This window comes from Curcuma longa, unplaced genomic scaffold (assembly GCF_044706935.1).
Source record: "Curcuma longa cultivar G26 ecotype Majalengka, Jawa Barat unplaced genomic scaffold, ITB_CL_G26_1.1 utg3290_np1212_1714210_RagTag, whole genome shotgun sequence".
In the NCBI taxonomy this organism is placed as follows: domain Eukaryota; kingdom Viridiplantae; phylum Streptophyta; class Magnoliopsida; order Zingiberales; family Zingiberaceae; genus Curcuma; species Curcuma longa.
The window spans coordinates 386,382-402,951 of NW_027435602.1; the positions used below are offsets into that span (position 1 = coordinate 386,382).

Below are 16,570 nucleotides of genomic sequence, written 5' to 3' on the forward strand. Positions count from 1 at the left end.
ATGGATAAGATAAAAAATATTGAATTTATCCCATTAACTACCCTTAAAATGTATGTTATCCCACCTTGTTTAACTCATGCGTCTAGAAAGCATCAACTGAAAGAGCAGATCAATCAAGACAAAAAAGAATAAAAATAAAAAGTAACGCAGAACTCTCAAAATTAGAGATTTGACTCGTACGTGGTTCTCTTGAAAGAAGAGTGGACATTAAAGCATGCAATACCATCTTGATCCATGTAAACAAACCACCAGCTTATATTAATTCCCTAGAAAGGCCAGAGCTCGTCCTATATTCTCGCAGCTTAGTTACCCTATAATTCCAAGACATAAATAACATCTAAACATTATTGTCATCCCTAATTAATATTATAGCACTTGTGGCTTTTTATTGATTTTAACTACTAGTTCGAAGGTTATGATCAGCAGACCACACACTCTTCCATGCAGCTAGCTCCTTAGTTAAGGAAGCTCCTAATGATGGCCGCCTGAGCACTGTTAACTTCGGCGTCCGCGAGCAAATTGGAGAGCCTTTCACTTAAGTCGTCCACCTCGCGGTGCAAGCTCCTGATGTAGTCGCACGTCTCCTGCAACACTTTAGCAGCCGAAGCCTGCATCATTAATGTTCTTCAAACGAACACATTTGTTCATGTTTCAGAAACAATAGATATATATATAGATATATTTACGCACCCGGCGGTCGGTGCTCCGGAGACGAGCCTCAGGGAGCACAGCTTGCAGCTTGGAGAGCAGGTCGTCGATCTGCTCGTCTGTGATACTGGCCGACGACGAGCTCATCTGCCTCGACCGAGCTGATGATCGTCTGCTTGACATCTTAAACCTTTTGATTAATTGGTTCGATGACAGAGGAACTCAGGAAAAGAGGGGGAAGTAGAGCGATCAGTAGAAGGTAGTGAGTGCAGTGAGGTGTGAAGCGGAGACGGACGTTCGTTGGAGAAAGATCTGTGGCATTTAAAAACAGTGATGTGCAGAGAGAGACGATTAAGATATTGTTACCTAAAAAGGTTGAATATGTCATTTTAACGGTTTTACACGGTCGATTCTATGATCAACTGTAAAAAAGTAAATTAAGAAATTATAATTAATCAGGTAAATCGAAAAACTACAATTAATCACAACACAAGAAGATATTACTTAGCTTCATGAGAATTTAAACTCTTATTCTCTTCTACAATACAATAGACGATTAAGATATTGAATTGCGTATATCAGTGCACGTATATCTTTGCATATCCTCCAGTGGAGATTATAATAAAAGGACAGCGTACGAGTATTAAATGAAAAATATTGCTTCAGATCTAATGAGAACCAATTTCGAGAGGATTACCCTGTTCTATTTTGATTTTATTAGGGTAATAATATTGAGAAGGTACGTTCATTTAGAAAAATAACAAGAGATACGATATGATCCTGTTATCCAGGAACGTAGATTTTAGTCAAGAGACAGGTGTGATTGCATGCCGATTAATTATTATATATATATATATATATATGCATGGTGATATTCGGAGGAAGGAGTAGCGTCACTGCAAGAGTAATATTTTATAAGGACACATAAATATTCTTATATAGTATATTTTTAATTATATTAAAGTTTTAGTAACATCATCGAAAAACATCTTATATAAAATGATGTTGTCTTTAGCCCGTCTGATATTTCTGACATTTGATAATAATATCTTTATAAAATATCAATGACAACTTTAATCTCAGTTTAATTAGAGATATAATAACAATCTAAAATATCAAAAAAAAATCATTTTTCAAGACATTATGTATGCTTTGTTATTATTATAATAAGGATAAATTTAAATTTCACCTAAATTTATTTATATTGATAATTATAAATGTCTTATATTTTTTATGAGGACATTAAAAAAAGTTATTGGTAATGAAAATTTATAAGGTCATTTTAAAATACCCCTTATAGAAAATTTATAAGGTCATTTTTGAAGTTGAAAAAGAGATTCATATTAATTAGTTCAACGCTTATGAGTCATTCCTACTACAAACAATAGTCAAAAAGTTATTTATAGACTCTTTGATATCAAATCTAAAAAGTCAATATTTAAAAATAAAAAAGAAATACATATCACCATATATCATTCAAACATCATTTAGAAAATTCATTCTACTATTATTACAATTAATGACAATTGACTAAACATAATACATAGATTAAATAAAATCTCATCATATATCTGTATCAATTTCCACTCCTGCAATATCATCACAACTCAAACCACTCCTTCATGTTTATTGCAATCTTCAGAATTACAAATATAACTTTGAAAATATGTATCAACATCTTCCATAGGTTGTATTTTATACTTCGCTCTGCATCAATGGTAATAATAATATGTCAATCACAATCAATTGAATCTTCCACTTAAAACACTTGCATAGCTTGAAATGCTAAATATATGGCTCGTTATGAGGCCTAACATTTTTAAAATTAGCCAACACAAAATAATCCTCATCCAATTTTAATCATTTTTCTTTAGAGATCCAATCAAATTCAAATAAAATAACATTTTGACCTCCCCATAATCTAACTCAATCACATTAATTTTGTACAATCCCATAATAATCAAGTTCACTTAATAGGGACCAAATCAATCCGATATAATAATAATACTTTGATAATATATAAGTAAATAAATATATTTATTTCTAAATTTTTGGAATAGTTTTATTAAAAAAAATTAGGATAATAGGATAGTTCTATTAGAATTTTGACATTATCTTATTTATAGTTAGGAATTGATTGAAGTTACTAACTTATATTTTAATTATAAAATCTAAGTTATTAATTTTAAACCCTCCGCTCCCTCACCGGCGCTCGAGCGTCCCCGCCGCCATCACCGTCGCTCTCGGCCTTGTTTCCCTCTCCTCCTTGCCTCGCTGCCCGCACACACAGCGCTTGTCTTCTCTACTCTTCTCACCAGAGCAGCCGATGTGCGCAGCCGCCGTCACACGACGAGGAACGCAGCCGCCACTTGCCTTCACTGTTCTCCCCGTCGAGCAGTCGCCGCGGGCAGCCACCTGAGGAGAAAACATCCACACCGTCGGACCGTTGCGAGTTGCCGCCGCCGCAGGCTGGCGTCCAGATGACGGCGATTATACCGAAACAGTAGAGTAACGGTTTATTAATAGGAATTGTTGATTAATTAAGATTATTAGTTGATTAATTTAAATGGCAATTAGGTAATTAAGGTTAGTTAATTAATTAATGCTTGTTTGATTAAACAAATGATATTTGATTAATTAAGATAATTAATCTAGTTTAATTAGATTATTAATCAGTTTAATTACATATTAATCAGTTTAATAATTAGTTAATTAGTTAATAATAGTAATTAATTGCTTTAATAAGTTTATTGATTAATTAGTTTAATAACTAATTTATTTAATTGTTAAGTTAGATAATTGATTAGTAGTTAATTAATTAAGTTTAATCAATTTAATATTGAGGATTAATCTGTTTAATTGAACATTTAGATAATTGATTATTTGATAATTAATTAAGTTTATTAATTATTTTATTAATTGATAAAAATTTAATTAGATGGTTAATTATTTTGATTGACAAATTAGATAAGTTATTAAATTATTAATCAATTTAAGATTTAATGGGCTAATTAATAATTAGATTAATTATTTTATTGTTAACTGTAAATGAATTTGAGAATTATTTAATTAACTTAATTAAAGTAAGATTTAATTATTGACCAGTTTAATAATTGATTAATGATTATTTAATTCATTTAGAGGTTAATTGAATTATTAATCAGATTAATAATTGATTAGATCATATCAATTAAGTATTAATTGAGTTGGTAATTAATTACTACCCAGGGCATGATTGAGTTGGTTAATTACTGCGGGGTAGATTTGCTGCAATGCACAAGAGTTGAATCTCAACAAAGATAATGCCCTTCCCTGTAGTCGTCAACTGCAGCTTCTTGATTTACCTCCTTACATATATTGATCGTGGGACCGAATGTGTGAAACCGTTGGGGTGACGGATTCTATCTTTTATTGCATTAAAGACCACATCAAAGCCGTCGAGGCAAGATTGGGTTGGCTATTGCGGGTTAGATATTATTACAACGAACAAGGTTCGAATCTTGACGAACGAGAAAAATACTCTTTCTACAGTGGTCAACTACAACTTCTCGATTTACCTCCTCACAGATGTAGAATCGATCATGTAAGACTGCTGAGGTGACAGATTTCACCTTTTTTACTACAATTAAAGACGACATCAAAGCATTTTCTTTTTTTATAGTATGTTTACAAAAACTTAAAATATTTCTATTTCTATTTATATCAAATTTTCTATAGAACTCAAAAATATTTTTCTACTGCATTTTAACGAACTCTAATAAAGTTTTATAAAATAATTTATGACTATGCTATTCACTACCGATCCACCACTTCGTGTCATGAAATATAAGGAATGAGAGAACTTGATTCGGAGAGAAGGGTTGTTCCCTCTTTCTCGGGTAAATGACAAAAGCTTACATGTATTTGTTTACTGGTTACTAGCTCAATTGTTGGGAAAGCACTGAAGCACCTTACTCTAAGAACAAACTTATAGCTAACAAATTCATTCCAAGAGCTGCACCAAAAAGATACCTCAAAACAGAAGCTTAGGCAGAGAATTTTTACGCATATGGCCATTAAGTTCAGGAGTGGAACCTCTTCAACAAGGCACCTGGAATTTGTATAATATTTATTTTGATTTTTGTCGAACTAGGAATAGTCATTTCTTTCACCATCCTTGTCATGACTTGTGGAAACCATTTGTCCACAGTATGAAAAAGAAAAGAAAAGAAAAGCTAACCATTTCTTCCGATCAACCAAACTTCATTTCCACCAACTTAGTCACGACTTGAGCAAGCCAGCGCAAGACTACAAATGCGACGCGTAGAGTTTAATATAAAAGTACCATCCATTATAAACAACACTGAGTTCGTTCTTCCACCATCTTTCGCCACTTTAGAGCCTTAGCCTGCTAATTAATTTAGGCCATGTACGATATATGCTGAATCTGTAACCAAGGCATGTGACGCCCTTCTCCGCAAGCAGAAATTTTAACATTAGAATTACACATATGCAAACATAGCTCTGGTCATGTGGATGATTTGGCACGTTGCCTTCGCATTTGAGCCCCCCAAGACAAGTTGCCTTCGGAATCCTTATCCCTGCTCCTCCTCTTCAATTGTGAGAGCTGATCTTGCCACTGGCTCTTCCAGCCAGATCTCTCCTCCACTTCCTGACAAAAAGAAATTATTCATTTGTCATTCGCAAAGAGACGAATAAGGATAAACATGAGTGGATACGTTTCAACATATTCAAAGACTGAGTTAAAGATGCAAATTACTAGTGATAACCTTGCATATAGTGTAGATCCATATAGCTGACCAAAACAGATGAGGGTAGTGTAGATTGTTATCGTTGGTGTACTCAAAAAGAGATACATAAAGTAATTATTTGGAGCCGCATTGACCACTATCCAACCCCATACACAATATGCAACATCCTAAATGATTAGCCAATTATGAACCACATGGATTAGAAAGTCAACCTGTCAATTTGTCATGCTCAACTACTAATCCCAATTTCTTGAATCAAGTTACATCACTTATTTAAGAATATAAATTTTAACTCAAAGTGGCAGCTGAGATCATGAAAATCATGAAGTGGCTCACTCTTTCCAAGAAGCACACTGCTCTCTAAGCCCTTAGAAAAAGACAGTCTGCACAAGAGCCAGACGGACCATGGAAGCCTACAATCTTTCAAATTGATGCCAACAAATCAAGTGAAGAACTAGCTCAAGGTAAATCCAAGTTGGCCTCGCCATCCCAGTGTCAACCTATCGGGTGCACCATAGTAGGATTGTTGGAGGCATGCAGGACTGCTTCCTAGCCTGCCTAGTGTCTACCTTTGTACACCAGAACTAATCTCCCGAGCTGCCAAAGGTAGTGTCTGCTTCTTCCACAAGACCCTTTTGCTCCAAAATGAAGGGAGCATGGGTACAAATCAACTTATCAATTAAGATGATAAACAAAACCGAGAAAGAAATGGGATCCTATAGTCAAAGTAGGAAAAAGTAACTATGGTAGAGAGACTCACCGGCAATGGAAGTGGCAGGACTAACTATCCAACTTGCACAAACCAATGGTAGAGAAGAAGAAATAACCATGAAGCAGGTGTAGCTGACTTCCTAACCAAATTCTACTAACTAATCTGGAAATGAAAATGTTTATTAAATTGGAAATCATCTTGAAGGTCATTAAGTGGCACATAGCAAGGTCATTAAAATTCAGCCATTATGCATGGACATGAGTGTTGGTACAGTGCAATCAGGCCTGGTTTGGTCTTAATTGACCTAGCTTTATGTTTTCATGTTTAAGGAATATGTTTGTAATGTTAAGTAGGTCAAGGTTGACCACAATCAACAAAGTACAAACGAGTCGAGGTCGGCCAGACATTAAGTAGTGTTGAAGTTCAACAACTATTGACAAACGTGGAAAGTCCAATATGAAATCGGCAAGGAAAAAACCAAGTGAGTTTGACTAGATGTTTGATAGTGATGAAGTTCCGATAGGTCAAGGGTTAGATGTCAAACATGGTGGAACTCCCAAAGACAAGAAGACTCTAGGTATAAAAAGTCTAGTAAGTTAAGGTCAACTAGATAATAGGAAAGGATGAGGTCTTAGTAAGTCAAGATCGACCTATACTAAGCATATAAGAAAGTCCCAGAGTCTCTTAACACGCCATAAATTCAACATTAGTGTGACCGAATAAAGAGTGATGAATCTAAGATCATGAAATTATAGTTTAGTTGAATTTGTGATTTGGAGTAGTCAACTGGTGTTGATTAGCAATCAACTATTGAATGAGTCAACTGACCAGTCAACTCAAGCAGAAATGCAAACAAACGTGTTTAGGGACTAGTCAATTGGTCCATCAATTGAAAATAGTAATATCAATCGAGTGACAATCCAAGATGGAGATAAAATTGTGACGACAATCAAATTTTAGGCGACTACAATGAAGCAATAAAACTAGATGGTAATATGCAGCTGATTGAGCAACAAACAATTGACTGGAAGCCAACGAGTATTTGACTAAATGACAGCTTCTAGTCACGAACAGAAAACTCTATAAAGGAGAAGACATTGTAATTCTTCAGTGAGCAATCCAAAGTTATCTAAAGTCAAAGCAAAGCAAAAGTATTTATATAAAGCTTATTTACTTGTACTCATATTTTGAAATCTCTTCTATGGGAAAGGCCCAAGACTGTCAATGTAACCTCCATTGATAGAATGATACAAGACAATCCAAAAGTAACATTTCTACCGCCACATTGATAGAATGATACAAGGTCTTTCCAATTGAATGCCCCTCTAGGCTAATCAACACCAAACCATCTTATCCACTTTTTTTAATGGTCAAATCATCAACAAACAACACTCAGCTCTGTTTTGCTCAAAAACCTCCACAACCGTATCATCTCTTCTATAAAATCTACTAATAGCTAACCATTATTGCTGGCCTTTAGCAAATTAAAGCAAACTCACTCGATATTTTGGCCCAACAAGCTATCGTCCCAGCCACATCACATGGTGCAAAATTTCCCTGAATAGGTAGTTTGACAATACTCGCATTGTAAAGCTTTAGAAATAAGCTCTAGGTTTTCTTGCTTCCGACAACAAAGCATAGACTAACTTTTCTACTAGCATATACTTCAACTCAGGCCCTTTCATTGGATAACTAATGTAGTACATTGGACGTTCATTTCCTTCATCCACCTTCAATAAAACAGCACTTGGTGAATGATTTGATACTGACAAGTAAACAATCAGCTAATACTTCATATCTGGCATAAGCAAGTTGAGCAAACTCACCAATACTTCTTTCAATCCATCAGAGGCTAGCATTTGATAAACAACCCATTTAAACCTTTTAGCTTTCAAAACTTTAAAGAAAAGGGCACATTTTTCCATTGATTTTGATGTAGATCAACTCAATACTATCATATGCCCATTTCACCAAGAGATTTCTTCTTGGATTCCCTGAAATTAGATTCCTTCCCATGGAAACCAACAAAATCACCCCAAGTAAATAAGGCCTAAAACTAACAATTTCCCATGTGAGGTCGTGCGAGCCATCAGTGTGCCACCTGCAATAGGGTGATAAGGAAAACTTGACAAATAGGGCTTCTGAGTACTCGATGCAAAGATATTCAAGAATAGTGTTCATGTTTTGATTTTAAGTTTCTATAATTGATACTTATAAGTTCTTGACTAAGGCTCCTCTTGTATCGCTATACTATAGGTGGTTTTGAGATCCCATTGACTACCATTTGGTCACTTCATCTCCTCTGTCACTCAGAATCAGTCTCCAAGAATAAGGTTCCTCATACTTTTTCTCACCTCTTGAAATGTTTAAAATCCTCCTGCTTTATATTTGATTCACATGTTCCCTACAAATTATTCATCACCATAGTTCTTCCCTTATACCTTTCTTTCCTTATTACCTTGAGAAACATTTTTTTCCCGTCATTCCTGTCAAGAGTCTCTACTGGCAATTCATGGACTCACACATTTCCTTAACTATCACCATTGAGTCTTGGGAAATTTCTAAGCTCATTGCCTGGAACTAAATAACCTCTGAATCATCAAGGAAGTAACTGCATGCTTAGCCTCTTCTGGCTAGTATGACACTTTAGAACCCTTCTTTACTATCAGGTCTAGTTAATTACAGATTGGCCTCTTCTCCTCTCTTCCTTTGATCTCCATGCAGAGTCTCTTTCCAATAGAAGGTGCCAATCTGTTATGTTCAAATCACAAAAAAAAAAAAGTGAGTTCTGTGATTTTTTTTGTTCCTAGCTGGACTTTGACTTTGGGTGATGGGCTAAAGGGGGAGTGATAGGAATTCATCTGATTGATGCCAAAGTTAGGTGGCACTTGCCCGAATCGGATTAAGTTGGCCAAGATGGGAGGAGCTTCACTAAGTGGATTCAAGTCGGCCCATCTAAAGGCACCTCATCTGAGGTGAAGTAGTTAGATTATGGGCTTTGTGGCTGATGTCTTATGGATGAAATGGGTAAAAGTGGTGTCATGGGCCGATGTGGGCTCAAGGAATTTGGCAAGTTTGAAACGAGGAAAGAGTAATGGTGAACTAGAAGAAATGAGGTTAGAGATGTCCAAGGTAGAAAATTTTTCTGTTATATGTCTAACTACTAACTGTAGATATTTTTGGTGGTAAACCAGAAAAACTCCCTCTTTATAAGCCTTCAGATGAGTGCACGACCAATGGGGAACTCACACATGATGAAGTTTTACTAGTGAATCTAGTTGGACATATGTCGATCTCAAGTTGGCTAGTAATAGTTTACACATCGATTCTTGTTCTACTGTGATCCAATTCAAACCACATGGTATCGCCATCTTGACCATCTATAGTTAATAGGCAATATTACCGACACTAGAGCGAGACAGTGGCATGAGAATGAAAGCTCCAATGTAGACTAAAGTTTGCTAATAAAAAGAAAATCTTTTCATTAATGAAGAAGTTTGATTTACCATTATAAAGAAGACAGACTTTCAGAAAAAAGAAAACAGTTGATCAAGGGGATCAAGTACTAAAAAAACAATATACACAAAGAAAGGACCACCTAGCCTTGGTATATGCATCTGATATACCAAAACACCAATTTTATCTGTGTTAACTCAGGTAAAGTTAAGTGACATCTTGAAGTTCTCCATTGGAATTAATTGGCCTGGGAAAGGACAGAAAAGATATTTTCACATATATGTGGGACAGAAAATTGCAATTCCAAATTTGCAATTCCAATCAAATGGTTTGATCATTTGCATTGAGTGTGCAGGATTTTTATCATTTGATTATGGAAATTGAAGCCACAGAGCTTGGATGAAAGAATTGATGAATCAAGGGCAGAGTAGGAGCTTCAAGAAACATTCAAAGACTAGGTGACCATGTCTTGTGTCGATTATTATAATTTATTTTTGATGATTGTATCGATATTTTGATAGAATAGATAGGCATTAAGTTACCTTGAACTTGTTTTCCTTTAAAGTCTTGCAACTAGTGGTGTTTCTAAATCATATTTTGTTGATGGCTTAGGTTTCAATTTAAAAGTGTAGCTTACGGAGTTTGTAATTCAATCAAAGTAGATTACCCAGAGTACAATAGTGTCAATCATTTGAGGAATAAAATGCTACTGTGCGAGCTACAGTACACTGAATAACTTAAGCACACAATTAGGATATAGCTAATCAAATGAAAACCCTTTTTAATATACTAGAACATTTCTATTGGATGAAATATTCATATTCTTAATGTAAGTGGACTAGACTATATTTCTAATTAACTAGACCAATCCTTTTTGGCTTTGTATAAGTGAATATTGGACCATGATACATAAAACTTTTGGATGTTATTTTGAATATTTATCTGCACTATTGTAGACTTCTATTGGTTGTACTTCAGTGCTATTAAATGCCCAAATACATCCAAGAATTTGATTCAAGATCAAGGTTTTCATTCATTTATTCAAACTTCATCTCTTAGAGAGATTAAGGATTTTGAGAGTGTGCTTGTTTCCAGAGGACATCAAGTTTTTTCTGTCTATTAAATTGTAATCGTTTGCTAAAAGTTCTATAGCAATAACAGGAGCTCGCCTGGGATAACTGAGGTAGGTCACAAAAAGAAAGTGAGTAGCATCTCAATGGTTTACATAGGCAGAGGGCATCTATCTTTTGATTTAGGAAGGAGTGAAGATTAAGGATTCACTTGCCTAGGGAGGAACCGAATCAAGGTTGTTTTCATTGTGTTTCATAGCTTGTCATTGTAACGTGTTCTAGCATCTTCTCATAATATTTGTAGAAGTTTACTCCATCATATCTATATCTGTTGCATATTCTCCAATAAATCTTAAATGGTTTGAAGCTAAGGCCTTAAAGAAGTGTGAAAACTTTAACATGTAGCTTGCAACTTGTGGAATTTAAATCCACAATTGACAGTCGGGTGGAGAAAATGGCTTACTGATCAAAATCCAACCTAGTTTTTATCAGTCTACAGGTTTGGAGAACTATGAGTGATAGATTCGAACCTAAAGGAGAGACGACACCAAAGGTCTAATTAATAATCTTAACATTTATTAATGAATTAGGACAAAGAAAAGTAGAAACTAATTTGCCGACTACAACTACTGAATGATGAAACATTAAACAAATCAAATGTCATATTGACGGATTCAACAACAAACGGAAAAAAAATAGACATCTTTCGCATGATCCTTTCATAGATGACTATAATTTACCAACCTCATCGACTCGCCTCCGAGCGGAGAAAGCAAGATGGAGCCCCCGCGCTAAATCGAGATCATAGAGCACGCGGAGGCGAGGATCAGAGAGAGTCTCGTAGGCCTCCTGCACCTCGATGAACCGGTGCGTGTACTCCTCCATCCGATCGGGCGGCGACACGTCTGGGTGATATTTTCGGGCCATCAGCTTGTACGCCCGCTTGATCTCGTCGAAGCTGCCGCTCTCAGGAATTCCCAGAAGCTCATAGAAGTTCTCTCGCGCCTTTGCCCCTTCTCCCACCGCGGCGCAAGCGCGGGGACCGGGAGAGGAGAGCTGCCGCCGCAAGGTGCCACGAGACCGAGGAAGCGGCAGCTGGAAGGGCCCGCCGCCGAGTCGAAGGGTTAAAGAGGTGGAGCGGCGGAGGGGCAAGGAGAAGGTCCGCCGCAGAGCGGTGGAATTGTTCCCAGGGACGACGCCGAGGCTCATCTAATCGATCACAATGGACACACTCGCTCTCTGTTCCACCTTTCCCTTTTGTTCTGTGTGTGTGTTAAAAATTGCGATTGGCGATCCTTTAAAATCCCTCGATGGAAAACTACCCGCACGGCTAGGAATCGAGAAAATTGGGATAATTTAATTTAACGAACGTCTAAAATTAACGGGGGCGGGCCCCACTGAAAACGCAGTGTGTGTGTAAAAAGCTTGGCGTCCACGAAAATACTGAGGCTGAGATAATCCAAACAACGGCGGGGGTGATATTGTTTATAGGGTTCAGCACGACGGATTCCACTTTTATTTTTGTATTGCCGAGTTTACTGTCATAGAAGATGTTTTTTTTTTCTTTAACTTTAACTTGATTAAAATAAAAAAATATATAAATAAATAATTGGTCCATCAGAATTTTGACATTTCTATTAAGAATTTAATATTTTTTACTACAATCTATATATATTTTTTCTAATTGATCAATAAATCGATAAGAAAGATTTATTCTTAGTTGAATGTTTTGATGGATCGCGCAGTTTAATTCAATTGGTTTTTTTCGATCGTTTAAGTGATATTGTTAAGCATTAAAATAGTACGTTAGTTTTCTCTTAAGTAGATATTTGTTCATGGAAAAGATAAAACAAAGAACACCCTTTATTATTATTTTTACTAAAAGAATGTTTTAAATAAAATATTAAAATAGCATCTTATTTTGCGATGGCCAAACGGCGAGGCAAGGGCAGCGGCGGCGGTGGGTCGCGAGTGTCGCGCACAGATCGCGAATTCCTCGTCATGCAGCGTAGCATTTCTCATATATATATATATATATATATATATATATATATCTTATTTCTTCTGCAAAAAAAGGTGGATCCGCCACCTTAGCAGTCCCACACGGTCGGCCCCACGACCATCTGTGAGGAGGTAAATCGAGAAAGTACAGTTGGTTAGCAGGAGGGTATTGCCTAGCTTCACTAGGATTCGAACCCTTGCCCTCTTCTGTAAGTCTGCTGCGTCGTAACCAACTCACCTATGCCCCGGGGCATATATATCTTATTTCAATATTATGTAGGATAGTAACTACTTATGACATCGAGCAAAATTAATTTAACTTGATCAAATTGACGACCTAACCTTGCATGAAATTAAAATTAAAGAGAAGTAACTGATAAAGCACGATTAATCGCATTGCAATGGGTGAAATGAGAAATTCATGGGAAGCTGGCAGTGTAGCAAATTAAATTAATTAACCTCATGACTTCTCTAGCAGATCATTCAGATACAAGTTCAAAATATATCTACTGGTCCTTTGCACATCAAGCCTCTTCTCTCGTGGTTCATACTTTCCCTTGCGTAATTGATACCTATGAGTCACTGCACAAACTGTGTATGTTTCTCCTTCTATCGTCACGCTTTCTCCGCAGTGTATATTCTACAAGAAATCAACAAATATGATTGATTACAACAAACTGTGTCTCTATTGCTCATGCACATGTACCTCACAAAAGAACCTAATTGGAGGATAAAAGTTTCAAAGCTTAATTATATTTATTAGGTATGTTCACCAAATTCAATGCATATATACAAGTGATTCAGATCCTAATTTTCAAAAGTTACTACTATACATAGAGATGTGAAATTCACCCAAGAAGACTCATAAACAAAGTCGAAGAAGATTCAAGGATGTTTAATTTGGGTTTGAAAACGCATCGACCATTTGCCATCCAACAATTTAGTTGTTAACTATTAATTTCATTGCATAAGACAATCCAATCCAAGGTCACAGAAAACAAGAACATCTTAAGAATGTTATGATATAATAGATGAATTGCATCTTGTTTGTTTACTCTTTGATAGTAAACAGCTAAAAGTTAATGATGCTATACAAGATGAACAATGGAACAATCAAAAGAACAACACTTGGGAGCTAACTTCTCTACCAAAAGAGCAAAATCCTTTTGGTGTAAAATGGGTGCAGCAAATAAAGAGAAAAGTAGGCAACTTTGGTGGCAAAAGGATACAAGAAAAAGGCAACTTTGGTGTAAATGGGCAATCTAATGAATAAATGTCAAATTGGAATTTTTGAAAGAATTTCTTGAGTAGGTATATGTTGATCGAATAATGAGGAACATCAAAAAAGGAAGTTGTCATGCCCCTGCTTAGATGAGAGAATGTCTTAGCTTATCATTGCCCCAAAATGCTTAAACCCAAGTTAATAGTCTCGTTGAGATCCAAACTCTCAACAAACTCAAAACTCCTCCCTAATTAGCAGTATGTGAGTTATATAGGCAGTTATTCCTAGTAACTCATCACGCTTAGAATTAAGTCCACTCTGATATCAATTGTCACTCCCCGCTTAGAGAAAGCACTAACCTATTAACATATTGGGTCTAACAATTAGCCTATAATGTTTAAACACAAATGCTTACAAAACTCCTCTATTAGCTCACAACTCTCACTAAGTAGGACTAAATTGGAATATTATAGAAGTGAAGGAAAAGATCTCCATGTAAAGAAAGAATTTTATGGTCTAAAGCAAGCTCAGACCACATAGAATGCTAGACTTGATGATTACTTTAAGAAGAATAGTTAAGTTCAATATCCTTACAGAAATTCTCTTGTATGTACTCTTTATATGAGGAAGAATAACAATGAAGATCTTGTATATAGATGATCTCGATTTTAAAGGAACCAACTCACTCTTGTTTGAAGATTAAATAGTTCAAGAGTTTGAAGATAAATTGCTTGTTTTCTTGTATATAGATGAAAATCTCGATTTTGACGACATGATGATGATGAAAAGCTCAGTGAGAAGCTTAAGAAACTTGACATGTGCAAGACATAAAGGCAGGAACTGGCACTCATGTTTGAAGATTAAATAGTTCAAGAGTTTGGGATGATGGATTTTGGACTCATTTTTACTTGGCATTGAGGTGAAGCAAAGTGAAGAAAATATCTTCATCTCTCAAGAGGCATATGCAAATGAAGTTCTCAAATGTTTCAAAATAGAAAATTACAAACCACTTTGCACACTAACTAAATTTCGCTCTATTTCATCGCACAACAATCAAGCATTCAAATTTGTCATGTCAATACGATAATTTAAGCACATTCCACCGTCTAGTCAAATCCAAGAAATTGAGCTATGTGTTAGCATATCACATGAGAAGCGTCAAGAGGAGTCGAGCAAAGACAACAGACGAAAAGCCAGAGGCGGAGGATGAGGTTGGAGAAATAATACCGAGGGGAAGCAGCGGATGCCAAGGTTCCTTGGTGGCGGCGATATCTCGACGACTTCGAAAGGATGATGAAGATCCCTCTCCTTGTCCTTCTTTCTGACACACATTATCCGCTGCTGAAGGAATCCCGCACCTTGCGCCAGCTGATCAACCCCTCCAGCAAAAAAAAAAAAGACGACTTGGTTACGAGCGAGCAGGATGGATGAGTATCTGATAACTGATCGTACCTTGTAAGAAGGAAACGACGCGGAGGCCATGGCCATTCGGCTCTTCGCGCCGCCCACCGCCGGAAACAGAGGAGAAAGAGGCAACGCTAGCTACTTAGTTACTGAAGTGAACGAGAGAGCGCTGGGTGATGGTGGCTTGCCGTCCTGCCAATGGCAGAAGCAGGAGACGATATTTTGCTGATTCTGGTGGTTTTGGAGATGTGCGAGACGTGGAGTCTCATTGACCTTTCACTCTTGTTGGAAAAATATTTACATATATACGTTTGTCACGAGAAATTCAGGCCCTTTTATATGGTGGGTCTGAATACATTATCGGCCCATCATCAATAACAAATTCAGGTCAATCTTTTTCTTCTAAAAAAAATAGAATCTGTCATCTTAACGATTTCACACGGTCGATTTTACGATCATATGTAAAAAGATAAATCGAAAAATTACAGTTAATCATGATACATGAAAAAAATTCAGGCCAATCAATTGTTTTCATTTTTTTTTAAAAATATCTTAAATTGCTCAGTGATATATACATGTAGATATTATTTGATGGAACGCATAACATCATTCCCTCATCGATCTCTCTCCTTGGGCAATGGGAGAGAGATCGATGAGGTAATTAACAAAATTGTTGTATTTATATATATTAGTTTGTTAAGTTGATGTGCATGCATGAGGCCTCCGCCTTCATCATCTGCTTGAACTCATAAAAATTGACCTTTCCGTCGCCGTCGACATCGACCTTGCTGATCATCTTCCTGCATGCCTCGACAGTGTTTCCTTGCTCGAGGCCGAGCAACCTGAGAACCAACCCAAGCTCCTCGTCGGTGATGAATCCGTCCCCGTTTCGGTCGAAGACCTTGAAGGCCTCCTCCATTTCCTGCTTCTCGTTCCGCTCCTCCATGATCATCAGGTACAATGCCCCGAACTCCTCCACGTCCATGCAGCCGTCCCCGTCCGTGTCGATCTTCTCCATCATCTCTGCCAGCTCCTCCTTCGGGATGTGCAAGCCCATGTTCTTCAACGACGCGTGCAGCTCATCCTTCGTGATGCTTCCGTCGCCGTTTTGATCGAACATCTGGAAGACCTGCTTCAGCTCCGACGGGTCCATTTCCAAGCTTCCTGTTGGAGGCGCGGCCGTACGTTACGGTACGGTACCGGCGATCGATAGATCATATGTATGGAGAGCTATATATAGCTAGCAGTATGGCAGCTAGCTAAGCTAGGCAAGTTAAGAAGGCGATCGATCGATCGATCGAGGCAA

General features: G+C 36.8%; 4 protein-coding genes and 1 pseudogene across 4 annotated transcripts; all 5 read right to left on the minus strand.

Moving 5' to 3' along the window:
- Window positions 1-455: 455 nt before the first annotated feature.
- Window positions 456-831, minus strand: LOC141820476 (transcription factor ILI7-like). Its single transcript, XM_074707801.1, has 2 exons — window positions 691-831; window positions 456-608 (listed from the first exon to the last, which is right to left on the minus strand). Exons 1-2 carry the CDS (start codon window positions 829-831, stop codon window positions 456-458), a joined length of 294 nt encoding a protein of 97 aa, XP_074563902.1.
- A 1,424-nt stretch (window positions 832-2,255) lies between these two features.
- LOC141820309 (uncharacterized) overlaps window positions 2,256-16,570 on the minus strand; it is a 43,778-nt pseudogene continuing 29,463 nt past the window's right edge.
- Window positions 4,846-11,891, minus strand: LOC141820473 (chaperone protein dnaJ 20, chloroplastic-like). The gene is made up of 2 exons (XM_074707799.1): window positions 11,382-11,891; window positions 4,846-5,299 (listed from the first exon to the last, which is right to left on the minus strand). The coding sequence occupies exons 1-2, from the start codon at window positions 11,844-11,846 to the stop codon at window positions 5,156-5,158; spliced, it is 609 nt and encodes a 202-aa protein (XP_074563900.1). The 5' UTR covers window positions 11,847-11,891; the 3' UTR covers window positions 4,846-5,155.
- LOC141820475 (uncharacterized) lies at window positions 13,077-15,475 on the minus strand. Its single transcript, XM_074707800.1, has 3 exons — window positions 15,313-15,475; window positions 15,088-15,228; window positions 13,077-13,278 (listed from the first exon to the last, which is right to left on the minus strand). The coding sequence occupies exons 1-3, from the start codon at window positions 15,346-15,348 to the stop codon at window positions 13,099-13,101; spliced, it is 357 nt and encodes a 118-aa protein (XP_074563901.1). The 5' UTR covers window positions 15,349-15,475; the 3' UTR covers window positions 13,077-13,098.
- Window positions 15,953-16,444, minus strand: LOC141820377 (calmodulin-like protein 3). Its single transcript, XM_074707680.1, has one exon. It carries the CDS (start codon window positions 16,415-16,417, stop codon window positions 15,953-15,955), a length of 465 nt encoding a protein of 154 aa, XP_074563781.1. The 5' UTR covers window positions 16,418-16,444.